Below are 16,678 nucleotides of genomic sequence, written 5' to 3'. Positions count from 1 at the left end.
ATTTGGATGTACAAACTGTTTAGTGCACAAAGGATGCGTGTCTGTGTGAAGCCCATCTCTGCTACTTGTGATGTTCAGAATAGTGTATTAGTTATGTGTAGCCTATTTGGGGAAGAGTATTGTTTCCTTTTCTCCAGCCTTAGAAATGGTAATGAAAAAATGTGTAAGATATGGAACTTTTAAAATTATAGTTATCTTAAGTATTTAAAAAAAAATTTCTTTCAGAATTCCTGTAAGAGCATTCTGAGATTGTAAAGCTTTTTTTCTTTGAGAAAAACAAGTGTTTGAAATGTATTAATTTGTAACAATATTCCTATGCTGTATCTGATATTCCTACTTGATACCCTAGAAGGAGCAGAAGTTTTCCTCCTTGTCTGTGTTCAGTGAGTCAATACCAATACAATTCTCACTTTTTGAGTTTTGTTCTTGAGTATTTGTTATTGGTCATATTCTAAAAGAACTGAGAGCCAGTTGGATCTGTGGTTCAGAAGTTTGTCGTCTGAAGGAGTGAGTTTTCTGGCAGGCAGTCTGCTTACTGTTGGTAAATCTTGAATGGGACAGGTTATCTGTCTGCTGAAAGATTAGATACCAGTTCTTAGAATCATCAAATCATAGAATGGTTTGGTTTGGAAGAGATCTTAAAGGTCATCTAGTTCCAACCCCCCCCGCTGTGGTCAGGGACACCTTTCACTAGAGCAGATTGCTCAATGCTGCATCCAACCTGGCCTTGAATAAAGGCTATGCTTTGTTGATAAAGCATGTAACAATTTTTGTTTTTTAAAGAAGTCAAAATAAGAAGGTTGAGCTGCCTGCATACCTGCTTTTTTCTTTAAATATGGGGAAGATTTTGTAGGTGAACTGTCATGTGTTTGTGTTCATTTTAAATCTAAACTTTGTATATCTAAGAAATCACTCTTGCTTATCTAGGAAAGAAATAGGTATAGGAATGTGTTGGCTTTTCTCCATGAATCTTTCTAGTGGTTTTCTGCACCAATTGCCTGTAAGCATCATAGAAAGAATCTTCTAGATCAGATAAAACTAGCAATGCGTATGTTTCCATTTAACTTTAAAATGTTTAGCAGATCCCAAGCAAAGACACATCTTCAAATGGGTGAAAATTAATTTACTAAGAAAATCATAGTCTGTTACCTGTACTACAGAGTGTTCTGCAAAGTCGAGTTATAAAATCTGAAAAACTTTGATAGAAGATATGGATGATTAGTCAAAATATATTGTTCATCATGATAATTAAAAAAAACTCATTGTCTACGTTTGGTGCATATGTGCTTGCTGCTGTGCAGCATGCAAGATTTCCAAGCCTTGCAAATTTGAACTTTTTCTTATCATCAAAGATACCATCATATGTGGAAGGAGGATAAAGTTAATTGGCTTTTTTTAATGATGAATAACTTTGCAGTAGGTAATACTTAAAATGAAATTTATTTGTTGCATGTTGTAGTTTAATCTCCTTCTCCAAAGAGATTTCCAGCTAACTAAGTGGATAGTTGTTTTGGAAGTTCAGTAGGTTTTAATACATTCCCCTCTGTTTCAGGTGAATGCCCCTACTTTGTTTTCATATTTTCACAAGACAATTCTTTTTGGCTGTAAACTGTTGCTGTACAGGAGAAATAGAAACCTCTGTCTCAAGTTTTATAGTTGCGGTATAACTTGAGAGAGGGATGAATTCTTCATCTGCCTTTTTTTCTTCTCTCTTGTCCTGTGTAAAGGTATTACACACCAGGAAAGAAATTGCTCCAAGCTTTTCAAGAAAAGAAAATTACAGTATTTACTCAAATCTAGGATGCTTCTAAATCTAAGTTGACATTACATAATGAATATTGGTTTAGGGTGAAAACTTAAAATACTGTGTATCTTTAATTGTAGGAGGGTGAGGAAGATTGATAGGGAAGGACTTGCAGGGAGTCACTGCTGTAATAGATGACTCCATGGCAATTGCCTCTGCAGAGGCTCTAAGGGGGAAATCTGTGCCAACCCTCGTATTTTGCATCTCTGAAAGACGAGTGAAATTGTGTGTTTGCGTGAAGGAAAATAGAAGAACACATTGTGTAGGAAGAAATATTCACAAATTGAGACAACCTTCCATTAAAATGAATTTAAACAGTAGAATACAATACTTACCATTGCATTTTATTTGAATTTCCAAACTCAAGTATCGCTATGTGAAGGACTTAAAGGAAAAGGCAACCTACCCCCAACATGAAGACTAAACAAGACCTCATTTTGTTTTATGTGATTGCTCAGTAAACATTGTTTGTTTATTGTAAAGTTTTTGTTACAAAGACATGTTATTTTGTTGCTGTGTAACACTCTCCTGCTTAGACAGTCCTGGATAGATGATTGTCATGGTGCTTTGTTCTGTCTGTCATTAAGGAATGTTAATGGCAGTTGAGAACAGCAAATAGAGAGAAGGAATTGTCTTTTTCAAGCTTTGAGTTCCTAGGTTTTATTTGTTCTGTTCTCTGCAATGTTCTATTACAGGGTTCTTAGATTATTTTTTAAAAATATACTAATGTGATTTTCATATAGCTTTTGAGAGATCATTTAAATGGAGTAATTTTTAGCTCATGTAAAATGTTCTCTGTTTTGCACCTTTAGAATGCATATTCAGTCTTCATATCTTCAAAATTTTGATTATGCTTTTGATGGCTTTCTTTGTCAGGGCTACAATAGAGGAGACATATTCAAGGTCAATGACAAAACTAGCCAAATCAGCAAGCAATTACACACAACTTGGGTAAGTTGTACATAAGAGAGAAATAAGTGAGTGTGTACATGGTAAGAATCAAGTTGGATTCTGAAGATTTTATTGATGATGTTGGATGTTATCATAACTTTGCCACCTTTAAAAGTGATTGTTAAGTCTTTAGTAACCATGCAAAAATTCATGCAGCTAGGACAAAGAGAAAGACAGAGGAGTTCTTTAAAACTGAATAAAAAGACCAGAGCCCAAACATGGAAAAACTGTCTGTTCCTCTGTGTTTAAAGCTGAGTTCTTTGCAGACGTAGTGACTTCTATTATGTGCTCTCAAGCCTATGGAAATTATTTTGAAGAGAGAACATGGCCTGCAAATGTGGCAGTGAATTTATTTATTTCTATTATTTCTGATTTTTGGAGTGTTATCTGTTCTCAGAGATGTTCAGAATGAAACTTATCTATGGAATAAATCTATGGGAAAATGGAAGTTTTATACATAGGGTATGTTTTTAACAACTGGAATGATTAATGGATGCTTTTTCATTAGAAAGATTAGGCCAATGAAAACTTGGACTTCTGAGATAAAGCTAGATTTATTTTTTTATTCATAGTAATGTAATTTAGAAATGTGGGGAGCTTTCGTCCGTGGATAATTTGATAATAGTTGTTGCTGCTCTTTAAACTAACAAGCAGGTACAGAACCTCTGAACACAAGATCTTTAAAGCCTATGGTTAGTATTGACCTTTTAGCAGCACTAACCAGAATAGCAAGGCAGAAGTGTATCTTTAGAATAGCTGGAGAAAGCCCATTCAACACAGAAATCTGAATCTGAGAAAAGATCCCACCTCTTTGTTCATCTTTATTAATCACTAAATCCCTTTTAGTGGCAGACTATCTTTGCCAATATATTTTCCTCCATCTTGTGGCTGCAATGATGTAAGACAACTAGAAATGTAACTAACCAAGAAATTCCTGATTTGTTCACACTGTTCAAGTACATACATAGTAATACTTACTACGTGTTAAATTATTTTAAGCTGTTCTTGCGCCATCTTGACACTTGGCATTATTGTGTGCTCATCATAGCATGAAATGAACTTTGCTATATTTTACTTATTAGAGTTAATCCAAGTAAAACATAAAACATGGAAAAATTAGTGGATAGGATGCCAAGTACATTGGGAACATATTTAATAAGAATTTACAGCAGTTCTTGGGTGTTTTGTTTGTTTCAATTTTAAGAAGAGAAGTGAACTGTAAACTTTCTGATTATCCCTTAGCACTACTAAAAAAATTGCCAACTGAAAGAAAAAATCCAGATTAACATTACATATTATTTTCCTCAATGCAGGACATTTGCACCAGTTTGGGATGTTTTCAAAACCTCAACAGAAAAATTAGCAGGTTGTCACTTGGATCTTGTGCGGAGGTTACAAGAACTAATAAAAGAAGTTCACAAGTATGGAGATGAACAGATCAAAGCTTATAAAAAGGTTATTAATTTTTTTTTCCTGCATATGTCCAATGACTTGTTAGCAGTAAAATTAAAATGGTTTGGTTTTGACAACCATGTGATATTTGGCAGACTAAAGAAGATGTTTCAGGAACTTTGGAAGCAGTGCAAAATATTCAAAGTATCACTCAGGCCTTGCAGAAATCAAAAGAAAACTACAATGCAAAGTGTGTGGAACAAGAACGCTTGAAAAAGGAAGGAGCAACACAGAGAGAAATTGAAAAGGTAGCTCTTGCTTTAGTTGTTACTAATTGTCTTACATGTTCACCTTGTTTTAATAAGTGGAATGCTCAGAAAGGGTTAAATGTAGTTAAAAGTAGTAGTTGTGACTATTTTGTAATATGCATGATATTGTGAATACCTAATTATGTTTTGTTTACAGTTACTTCCTTATCTGTTCTAGCTGTATCATAGTTCTAATTCTTCACTTTGTAAATACCTGCATCAAATGACAGTTTTGTGCAGTGGCTTCAACAGAAATGACAGTTGTGTGCAGTGGCTTCAACAGAAATTGTGCTCAACTGTTTTAGCATCTCTTATGTTTTTGAATATATTTCCTTATGTAAATACTCAAATACTCAATGCCCTTGTTACTGAACTCAGGAGTAATTGTGTTATCTGTGCAATGAGATAAAGTAGCTAAGTACATGAGTATTTCAAGTCTGTTCAATAAAGAAAAATATGTTATCAACAGTTTCATTGCTGTTTTAAAAGGTTCCAATTTCATGGACCAGAGACTCAAGGGATAAGTATCTTGAGATGTATTTAGTACTGTCCTTGGGTTATGGTGGGGGTGTTGATCCATTCACAGTATCACTCAATGACTGAGGTTGACAGGGACCTCTGGAAGTTATCCTGTCTATTCCCCATGCTCAGACAGGACCACCTCCAGCCAGTTACTCAAGACCTTGTCTAGACAGCTTTTGAGTATCTTCAAGGATGGAGATTCCACAGCCTCTCTGGGCAACCTGTGCCAGGGCTCAATCACCTTCACAGGAAAAAGGTGTTTCCTGACATTCAGAGGGAGGGAACCTTTTGTGTTTTCTGTTGGTACCCATTGTCTCTGGTTCTGTCACTGGACACCACTGGAAAGAGCCAGACTTTGCCTTCTGTGTACCCCCCTTTCAGGTATTTATATCTCTTGGTAAGATAATCCCTAAGGCTTCCTGTCCCCAAGCTGAATAGTTCCAGCAGTCTCAGTCTTTTCTCATGGGAGAGATGCTTCAGTCCCTGAACTATCTTCATGCCCCTTTTCTGGACCCTCTCTAGTATGTCCATGTCTCACTTGCAATGAACAACACAGAACTAGACACTACTCCAGGTGGGGCCTCACCATTGCTGAGTAGAGGGGAAGGATCCCCTTCCATGACCTGCTGGGAAAAAAGTAACTTTTTCCTGTTTTCAGGAATCTAACTAGTAGAGGAAGGAGGTCACATTTCCTTGTCTCTAATTATAACTTCTCTTACTAAATCTTGATTCCTCTGGCTATTTCCATTTCAATTAACTGATCTGTGTAGGACTTTGTTTTTTTTTAGAATGATCTTTTTGCTTTTAGTCCTGCTATCTTAATGGGGAAGATAGCATTGGTTACTGTCTTTTCACTGATGACAAAAGTGATTCTGTTGACTATGTTTCAAATGTTTTATCTTGGTATAAATCTAGTTTTTTTCACCCCAGCTTTTGCCTCAAATGACAGTTGATGCTGGATTCTAGACATGAATCAGACGTGTGTGGGCAGATGTTTCCCTGTGAGTGTATTCAAAACATAGTTTTCTTGAATTCTTCTAAATAGAGTTTCAGTAGGAAAAGTTGACTTGAGAGAAGGCTTTTTAACATGTAGCATTATCCTTGTTCATTTGGAAACAAAAAAATCTTCAGCATGACAGATGTCTACATGAGAAGGGAGAAAGAGGAAGCACTGTAGGAGGAGGGTCAGTTTTTTACTCTTGTATGCGTCTTCCTTAGATACAATCAGGTCATAGCTGAATGCTCTGCAAGTATTTAAAAAATGTTTCCAGTGGGAACAGGTAACTGACACTGTCACATCTCTTCAGTCATGCCTCTATTCAAATTTACACTTGCAATTTCATAAACAGAGTGACCAAATATTGTATTAATTTATTTTTCCTTTGGTAGAAAATAGCTTTATTACTTTCAGTGCAACATGAAAACTATTTACTGGCAAAACCACAGAATAACTGCTTTGTCAGAAAACAAGGGATCTGCACCAGTATACTAAGAGTTTATCACAAAGCCAAATGTTTGGAGAGATACTTTTTTGAAAAATCTGAGGAGGTATCTGAGACCTTGCAAGTCTCACTGCAGCTGAAAGTTAATACTAAGTTGTGTAATAATTTCCTGTTGTTCTCTAACATGTAAACTTCTCCATTTATAGTGACTTAAAAAATACTTGACTGACCCTTATTCTTTCACATACTGTAAATCTTGTCACATACTGTAAGTCTGGTAAATAGAGTTCTAGCAATTGCTGCACCTGAGAATAGTCACATCCTGTTTTCAGAAGAGATTGCTAGTTAATCATACAATGTCCGTGTGTTTTATCATCTTGTCTGTCCTGCTGAGTAGTTAGTTTTTTTAATTGCTCTTCAACATGTAATACTGGCATTCTGCTCCTCATTAAACATTATAGGAGGTGAAGAATGTTTTTGTTTTGTCAATCTCCCTTGCACATGGGGTTCAATTAAAAATGCTTTACCAAAAAATAACCCCTTTTTTACATCTTGTAACTTGACATTTCCTTCCTTTTTAGTGGTGAAATTTGGAATCAACTGCAGAGGAGCCTTAATTGTAAAAGCAAGATTTCATGGAGCATGTTGTATTTTCAGCATAGTAAATGGCAATTGGGAAACAAGATAGGGCCGTGTGCTTCTTGGTGGTTCCCCTGTGTAAATGTGTAAGAGTGAGAATCATGAAGTAAAATTCAGGATAATAAACTGATGGGTTTGATAAAACTTTTCTGAATTATTCTTGTTACATTAAATATTTTCAGGTTCTGTTATGCTGAGTTTAGAAGAGTATGTGACTAAGATCTGCTTAAGTTTTCATTGTAACTGGAAAAACAGTGGTAGCTTCAGTTCCTATTCCTTTGGAGTGCTAATGATACCCTGTTACTCATGATTATCTGTTATTTTTCTCTTGGAAATTGCAGAATCTCTCTGTCTTGCCAGAGGGCGTCTTTCTGTTAATTCATTTGAAATTATGGATAGCACTCAGCTTCACAAATCGTTGTTAGTAAAAAATAGTTTCTAAAAAATAGTTAGACAGATGAAATTTATTTGAAAGGAGGAGGAGGGCTAATCAGAACAAATAGTGAATATACAACTCTCTTTACTGATGTCATTAACAATTCAGGAATACTTTTGAGTTACAACTGATGGGAAATTACAGTGAGACAGTAAACATGTTGAATAAAGAAGTTAGGAAAGAAAATGGTGTTCAAGATGATTTTCATTGGCATTTAACTTGGAAATAGAGTATCAAAGGTTTGAAAGACTTCATCTTGTGCATCACACTGTAAACTTTGAAAATAACTTTTTCTCTTCTACAAGTCACCTCATTCCATTTTGTTCTGCACGTAATACTGAGATTTTTCCTGTATTTTGTTTTGTATTTTACTTAACTCCCAGAAAGAAGATTTTTGTTTATTAGCAACAAATAATTAAAAGAAAAGGATAAATCCCCAAAAGATTATTAATAATAAAACTGACCTGCCTATATCTGACCAAACACTATATTTTGCACTAGCTTCATTTTCAAATATCTGTTAAACCATTGATGTAACTCCCATACTTTTGAGTTTCTTCCTTCTTTTCTAAGAGAACTTCACCATCTTGGTATATTTACCATTGATTCTTTCAGAATTGCACTTATAACTGTTTGCTCTGTATTCCAACCCTGCTTTTTTCCTATTTTGCTGTTGAAAATATAAATTTATTGTTCATATTTTACAAGCGCTAATGAGTTATCTTGAGCAATAAAAATTTTATTTCAAAATAAGTTTTATTATAAATATTATTATAAAATTTTCATTGCTTATAAGGGGAAGGGATTTAATTGAGTTAAATGCTTTGTTACACTTGTATGTAATTTATGTATAGTAAAATCTCTAATAGCTTTAATCTGAGATATTTGGTGTTGAAACTTTGTTATTACACTTCTCTGTTTTGGTATGCCCCTGGATAATTTTTAGAGATCATCCTAGGCTTTCTTTTAATAGTAACTTTAAAATCCTTTATGTGTGACATTTGACACATTTTTGTATTGATCTACAGGCAGCAGTTAAATCTAAGAAAGCAACAGATACCTATAAACTGTATGTGGAGAAGTATGCTACATTTAAATCTGATTTTGAACTGAAAATGACTGAAACAGCACAGGTAAGTTTTGCATTAAATGAGTTACCTTTGAAGTAGGTTAATGTATTCTATTTCATTTCTGGAGCTTTCTGAAATGGAAGATTTCAGAAAACTGGTCCCTGTGGAAATTGATTTGTTTGAAAGGCAAACACTGACTGTGTATGTTGTGATAGCACTGTCCTTGAATGACACAGTGGAGTGCTGGCACTCTAAACAATGTTTTGAAGAGATTTTTGGAAGAAAGCAAAATTAACTTCTAGAAGTATTGTATATGCATTTTGTTTATGTGGAAAATCCTCTGAATTGCTGGGCACCCAGAACTCATTCATAGGAGTTTCAATACTGAGATCCATCATGGCTTTTCATTATTATTCCATCAAAACACTTAAGTTGCAGCTTGTTAAAATGTGTACCCAGGATTTACCTGAGGTTATGAAAAGCCATTATATCTGTTTAAGATTCTGGGGATTTTTAAAAGACTGTATTCCGGAAGATTTCAGGTACTCTGTATCATTGCATATGTCATTTCTTGCTACATTTTTGACCACAGTTGACTAGATGCCCTTAGTTCTTTTTACTTAGAGTTTAAATTTTCACTTAATGTTGTAATGGACACTTGTAAACTTTCCACATCTGTCCGTATTGGAAATGAAAATTGCCAATTAAATATGTATGTGTGGAATTCATTTAAAGTATAATGGTGTAGCTGCATCGACAGTTTGGTTGCACAACAGCTGCTTTAAAGATGATGTGATAGGAAAAATAACATTCATGGATATATGGAATCCTCCTTTGATGTGAAGCACACACTGTAGTATCCTAATTCAGCATACATTTCACTTGAAAATATGCTGATTAGTTCTGAAAATAAAACCAGTGAGGGGTGTGAGTATTTTAATTTCTTTCAGTGCACAATCATTTGGTTTAGCTTAAATCTGTCTTACAATGTCCAGTAAAAGAAGTAACATTATAGGGTAGGCTCCACAGGATGACCATATCATCTGTAATTAAGAGGAAGGCTGCTGGAGAAAAGGAAAATAGTTTTAATCTCCTTGAGTGATGACTACAGAAGTACGTAAGTATGGAAGAAGACTGAGGGTCGAAGAAGCTAGAGATATTTGTCTTGTATGTGTGGAGTCATGTTTGTGAATCAGAGTAGCAGGAGATGTGAGATGGGGATCTTCACAGAACCCTGTGCAATCTGGAGGGAGGGTTAAGTGGTGCACCAAAGTTTGGACACACTTGAAAGGGCAGTTACAGAAATAGGCTAGGAAACTAGGAGAACTAGGAAAGAGCAGAAGTAAACAAGGATTTCAAGACTATTATGGCTCACTGTTGGGGAGGATGAGAACATTTTTAGTTCTGATTTTTGGCCAGGAAGGGACCATTGAAAACTTTGGAAGTAATTTTAAAATGGCTGTCAGATGACAGCCTGGGTAAAAAGGAACAAACTGTAAAAATTATGTATGGTAAGTTTAAAGATTATGTATAAGTTTAAAGATCAAATGAATTGTATTTAAATAAGCAAAGAATATAGATTTAACTAGAGAAAGAGTATGTATATTTACAAGGAGGAGAGTGTTCTAAAAAGGAAGTGCAAAACAGATCCAGAAATAAGATTTCTTGGTTTAGATGAAAAAACAAGACTCTTCAGTAATGGAGAAAAGAGAAAATTTGAACACCCTCTAAAGCTACTTTCTTTTGGTACAAGTAGATCAGATTTTTTGGGAGGGTTGGATGAAAGTTCAAAAAGTAAGTAAAAAAAGTTCAATAATGGTTCTGAAAGCATATATTGCTTTCTAAAGTGCATTATTTCATAACTCTGCATTCTGCATCTTACTTTCTTTTATGTAATTATCATGTTAAAGATGTAGAGAGGAAAAAAAAGAGTCTTATTTGATTTTTTTCATTTTAATGTATTTAATTATTGAAAGTTAAGATTTAGTGTTTCAGGAAATGTTTTCATTATGATTAATTGCTCATATTTGTTTGCAGAAATTTCAAGACATAGAAGAAATGCACCTTCTTCGTATGAAAGAGATTATACAATCATTGTCAAATACCATAAAAGAAATTCATTTACAAATAGGAGAGGTATTTTTTATACCATAATTTTTTCTTGTTTGGAGCATGCTTTATGTTTTTCTTAACTATAAAATAGCATATCTCTTACTGTGTTTATGGTAATTATGCCTTTGAAATTATGGAAATTCAACATAACCTGAAATTGCCATGGCTTTTTGTTGCATTTAAAAGTTCAGTGTCACAAAATTTACAGAGTAAGTCTGAACAAATTTTGTCTTAACATAAAACAAAATTTTAGGAGAATTTGAAACTGGAAGAATTTTTAGTATATTTTTTAGTGTATTTCTAAGTTCTGCTCCCTGGATATTAACTTAGTACTCATTTCACACAGAATTAGGATACTACTTTTTTAATTGGAACAAGAAATTATATCACTCTGGAAAGTTTCCATATATTTTATACTCTTGGATTTTATGAGCAAAAGATATTTAGTAACAAAAGCTTTTATAATATCTTTTGTTTAGATATAAGTTGGTTTAATTAATAATCTTTCTAAGCAGTCCATAATTTTTTAATTTTTGAAGTGTCACTTTATTTGCTTACACTTCAGTATCGACATTTTCTGCTAATAAGTGATCATCACAAGGGTCATGGTATTTATTTCTAAAGCACATACACATCCTGCCTTGTTGGAAAAATCTATTAACAACATGTTGTTGTTCGTTTGTTAGACCAAAACTATTACAACAGTAATGCTTTCACTGAAGCAGGTGGGAGCTGTGATAATACAGTAGTAACAGTTCACGCCCTAAACTGGTGCTGGCTTAAAAAACTGCTTGTCTTCCTGACATTATAGTGGGATATACCGACAATTTCAGAAAAATACATATACACAAGTTGTTTAGATGGAAGAAATAGAAATAAAACGTAGACCTATCATTTCATTTTTTGTCTGTATTGTACCCACGCTCACTAATACTGCAGGAAAGAGAAGGGGGTTCCTAGATAAAATAACATGTTGATTTCTCTAAGTCTTGTAATGTATTTTAGAGGGAAGTATTTTTAACCCTAACTATAGCAAAAAACTTCTTTTTAAAGTTAGTCACATTCTTTTTTTTTTTTTTTTGAAGGTGCACGAAGAGTTTATTAATAACATGACAAATACTACAGTTGAGAGTTTAATACAGAAATTTGCTGAGTCAAAAGGAACTGGCAAGGAAAGACCTGGTAAGAGATTAAAACTAACAGAATAGGAAATGTTAGCTTTAAAACTGGTAATTTCCATTTCCAATAAAAAGTCAAACCTATATTTGTTAATGTGCTATATTTTTAACATACATTCACATTCTTAGTACTCATTAACTTTGATATTGAATGGTTCATAGAAATTGGTAACACAGAATTCTTTATGTGCATGTTGTATTTGTGTTCATAAAGCTTGGTAATTTATAGGTCTATACTACCAAGTTATACTGTTTCCTGGAACATCAGGGAAATTGGTCAAGAAAACTGTAGTTCCTTGTACAAACTATGTCTTGTCTGCTATGTGTTTCTTGTACACATTCTTCATGAATTATGTTTCAGGACTGTATTTAATATAAACGTATTCAGAGCAGATGTCTATAAAGCTGCTTATTGAAGTGCTGGAACAGTTGGATCAGTTTATTCAGCTTACCAATTGAAATTATATTTTTATTTAAATTATTATTTTAATAGACAATATTTATTTTTTATAAAATCTATTTTAATATACAGTAACGTATATTGCTTCTTAGGTAAGTAGTAATAGTACTTTCTATTCTAGTAATACTATTTTCTATAAGTAGTAATAGTAAGTAGTGAATAGTACTTTCTGAAGGTTCTACTGGTTGATTGTGGTGTCTGAGACTTTTCTGGACTGGCATAAAAAAACATTCTCACAGTATGGCCAGTATAGTGTCACTTTCATATTGGCATATATGAAAATGCAGTCACTAGGTGTGTGAATACAGGAATTAGTAGTAGTTTCCCTCAACACTGGGAGTCCTCACTAGCATCTCTGTCTTCTAGTAAAGGCACACGAAGATGTTTTTTTCCAGAGCAAGAATGTATGTACTAGAGTAGATAGTGAAAATTTATAGTAAATTGTTAAATATGATTATTAGGTATCTTGCAGTGTGTCTGTGAGGTGTTTTTAACATAACATTGTTTCATATTCTTTCTGTGATCCTCTAATGCTGATATCCAAGTGGGCTGAGGTAAGATTACATATGGAAAGATTTTTGAGGGTTTCCTGCATATTTATCAATTTTTCAGTAAAGATCAAAAAAGAAAATGTGTGAACTTCACGGTTTCAAGTTCAGTTGGTCTGAAACAGGACAAAGACATGGGACAGTTCAGTGTTCAGACCTCTTTGATTAGCTGTTGCCAAGATATCATGGCTAGGGATCTCCATCTTGCATTTAAGATTCTGGCTGCCTGGCTTACAAAGGTCCTTGCTAATTTGTCCTGGAACAATGTGCACTTCAAGTCATCCATCCTATTACTGTGGATTTTGCTAGACAACATTGTAGTTTTAAGCGAAGTAGTACTTCACTTTTTAATTTAATGGAGAAATTACACACTTTTTACTTACTTCCTGCTTTACAGTTCTTCAAATCCTCTGTACTCTCTGGGGCCAAATAAAAACTTCTTCAAATGTATTCCTAGAAAATTAGGCAAAATGTTTTAAGGAACAATAGCACATTTAGTGTGTAAATGTATGCACCTTGAATTTTCTTTAATTACTGTGTTAAATTATTGTATTGATATCAACTTTGCAAAAGCAGTCATGGTACAGGAAGAAAGCACAGTCAAATTCAGCAGCAAAAGAATACAAATTCACAGGAAGTTTTGAAGTGTCAAAGACTAGCAACACAGACCACTAATGTTGTTAATTATGCTTACTGCTTCTAATATATTGGTTTAATTAACTTAGAATCATAAAACTTCGACAGTTTGAAAGATTTAGAAGGCAAAGTGAGGTATTGGCCTTCTAAGAATGAAATGGAGACATCCACTGTTAAGGACTGCTTTTTTTTTTTTTAAACCCCCACTTTTTTATGTCTGAGAACTTTTCATGATGAAAAGATATTTTAATTCATGGAGCAAATGTTAAAAGTCTGTGGGATATATTTATCAATTAGGCTGAAGAAGGAGGCAGCTCCTCAGAAAAATCTCAATATTCAATGTAAAAAATGATGCTGACTTGGCTTACAAAACAAATGCGGAAAAAATGTCTTCTCAATGTCACGGACCTAAATCTGTTTGAAGGCAATACTTTAAATTTCCCTAGAACTATGTAGGCCTTCTTTCATCCATATTATTTGTGGGCTACTATGACCAGTGAGATGGTAGGTACTTTCAGATAAAATAAACTAAAAAGGTAATGCATAACAAAGTATTTTAGTTTATTTCAGTATAGTCTAGCTATTTATAGTTCTTCACAGTAGAGTTCACTTGCTTTTATTTATATCTGTAAAAATAAGAATGAATCTGAAATGAAGTACTGATAAGGGCTGTTTTATTATGGAGAACTAAGAACCATTTACAGTAAAGTTTATTGCGTATCTGAAATGTATCTGTACAGGGATGTCCTTTTGACCAGATTATATGGGCTCCCCCTGGTGGCTAATTTCTGTCACCTGGAGTCATAATATACAGGGGCATCTAGAATTTAAGTTTTTCTAGTGCAAATAACAGATTTTCTTTCAAACAGTAATGCTTTGTGAGAATTTTTTAATTCTCTCAGGAACTTCTTTACAATGCCTCTTTTTGCATTGCTACCTAAATAACTTATCAAGTCAGGTTTATAACCTGCTTCTTACCAAATTTTTTTATTTTTTTTTTCTTTATTAAATCAGTTTAGAATTTAGAGGTTTTAGTAATACAATATTTGAAGAAGTTATATTTTTTTGCTTTCTGGCTTCCATTCAGTGTTAAAAAAACAAAACAAAAGATGAAATTATTACATCCTGTTGCAAATCTTTAATTTTAACTGAAAAAAAGTCACTTAGTGTAAAACACTGAAAAACAAAGCTGGCAGGGTCAGTAAGGTTTCAGATCAGAATTTAATGTGTTCCTTGAACTGGCTCTAACATCCAGAGGAACCAGGATGAGGTCAAGGAATGGGCCCATGTGATCCCCAATGAGGTTCAACAAGGCCAAGTGCAAGGTGCTGCACCTGGGTCGGGGCAGTCCCCAGTATCAGCACAGGCTGGGGATGAACAGATCAGAGCAGCCCTGCCCAGAAGGACTTGGGGGTGCCGGTGGGTGAGAGGCTGGACATGACCCAGCCATGGGCACTCACAGGCCAGAGAGCCAAACGTGTCCTGGGCTGCATCCAAAGCAGCGCGGCCAGCAGGGCCAGGGAGGGGATTCTGCCCCTCTGCTCTGCTCTGCTGAGACCCCACCCGCAGTGCTGCATTCAGCTCTGAGTTTTCAAGCATGGAAAGGACATGGAATTGTTGGGGTGGTCCAGAGGACGGACACTGAGTTTATCAGAACACCTCTCCTATGATGACAGGCTGAGAGAGTTGAGGTTGTACAGCCCGGAGAAGAGAAGAAGGCTCCAGAAAGAGCTGATTGTGGTTTTCCAGCACTCAAAGCAGCCTTATAGGAAAGATGGGTACAAGAAAATAGGGCCTGTAGTGATATGGCAAGGAGTAATATTTTTAAATGAAAAGAGAGTAAATTCAGATTAGATAAAAGTAAAGCCTTTTTTATGATGAGGGTGGTGAAACACTGGAACAGGTTGCCCAGAGAATTGGTAATTTTCCCATCCACAAAGCCATTCATGGTTGGGTTTGATGTGACTGTAAGCAACCTGATATTGTCAAAGATGTTTCTGCCCATTGCAGGGGGGTTGGACTAGATGACCTTTAAAGGTTCCTTCCAACCGAAACCATTCTAGGAATCTGTGATATCTTCCTGGTGTTAGGTTTAATAGCAGATTTGATACCATCAGCTGGAAGATGCTTTTTAATCATTCATGTAGTCCTACAATGTTCATCAAAACTTGCCCACTTCTGATTTGTTTCCTGTTTGTTATAGTCTGATGCTTCATATTCCTTGGAAAATTTATTTATTGTATGGCAGAAAATGTCTGCTTTTCTTCCAAAGTATATTGAAATCAATAATGGAGGTGATACCAGAGTAGTCTTATTCCAGATTAGAGAGGTATCAACGAGCTCTAGCTCTAGATACTTAATCTTCTGTTAATCTATTAAAAATTGGTTTGTTCTAGTGTGCAACATTGATGCACAAGACATAGAAACTACTAAGAAGTTTAAGCTCATGTTCTTTTTATATTTGATGTGTGAAATTGTCAGGTTCATATCAAATGTCTTTTAAGAGGTTAGTGAATGCCTATATATCTGTAGCTGATCATGGGTAATTTTTAATTTTAGTTACTAAATTACTGTGTCCTCTTCTCATACATGGGGACCTAAATATGTGTGTTTGTTCCTGTGTTAATTTTTGCCCACTACATGGTTCACCCAGAAGGCCCCATCCAGCCTGGCCTTGAACATTTTCAGAGATGGAGCATCCACAACCTCTCTGGGCCACCCATTCCAGTGCCTCAGCACACTCACAGTAAATAATTTCATTCTGGTATTTAATCTAAACCTGTCCTTCTGCATCTTAAGGTCATTCCCTCCTTCCTGTCACTACACGCCCTTGTGAAAAGGCCCTCTCCAATCTTTCTTGTAGGCCCACTGTAAGTACTGGAAGGTGCTCTAAGTTCTCCCTGGAACCTTCTCTTCTCCAGGCTGAACAACCCCAATTCTATCAGCTTTTCCTTACAGGACAGGTGTTCCAGACCTCTGATCAATATAGTGGCCCTCCTCTGGAGTCAGTTCAACAGGGTAGCTTTTTGTGCTGGGGACCCCAGAGTTGGATGCAGTACTCCAGGTACAGTCTCACCTGAGTGGAGCAGAGGGACAGAATCCCCTCTTGCCCTGCTGCCCACACTGCTTTGGATGCAGCTCAGGATACAACTGGCTTTCTGAGCTCTGAGCACACATTGC

At 35.1% G+C, this 16,678-nt stretch overlaps 1 protein-coding gene across 6 annotated transcripts in view; it reads left to right on the top strand.

Annotated features, from left to right (window-relative positions):
- Positions 1 to 16,678, top strand: part of FCHO2 (FCH and mu domain containing endocytic adaptor 2) — an 85,715-nt gene that overhangs the window by 12,044 nt on the left and 56,993 nt on the right. For all 6 annotated transcript variants that reach the window (XM_069002379.1, XM_069002381.1, XM_069002377.1 and 3 more), the window contains exons 3-8: positions 2,681 to 2,755; positions 4,069 to 4,210; positions 4,303 to 4,455; positions 8,523 to 8,627; positions 10,602 to 10,700; positions 11,762 to 11,858. In XM_069002379.1, the coding sequence (XP_068858480.1) occupies positions 2,681 to 2,755; positions 4,069 to 4,210; positions 4,303 to 4,455; positions 8,523 to 8,627; positions 10,602 to 10,700; positions 11,762 to 11,858 (671 nt within the window). The remainder of the gene's footprint in view (positions 1 to 2,680; positions 2,756 to 4,068; positions 4,211 to 4,302; positions 4,456 to 8,522; positions 8,628 to 10,601; positions 10,701 to 11,761; positions 11,859 to 16,678) is intronic.

Source organism: Aphelocoma coerulescens (assembly GCF_041296385.1).
Source record: "Aphelocoma coerulescens isolate FSJ_1873_10779 chromosome Z unlocalized genomic scaffold, UR_Acoe_1.0 ChrZ, whole genome shotgun sequence".
Taxonomy (NCBI): Eukaryota; Metazoa; Chordata; class Aves; order Passeriformes; family Corvidae; genus Aphelocoma; species Aphelocoma coerulescens.
The sequence above is the reverse complement of the archived record's forward strand: the minus strand, read 5'-3'. Positions and strand labels throughout refer to the sequence as shown.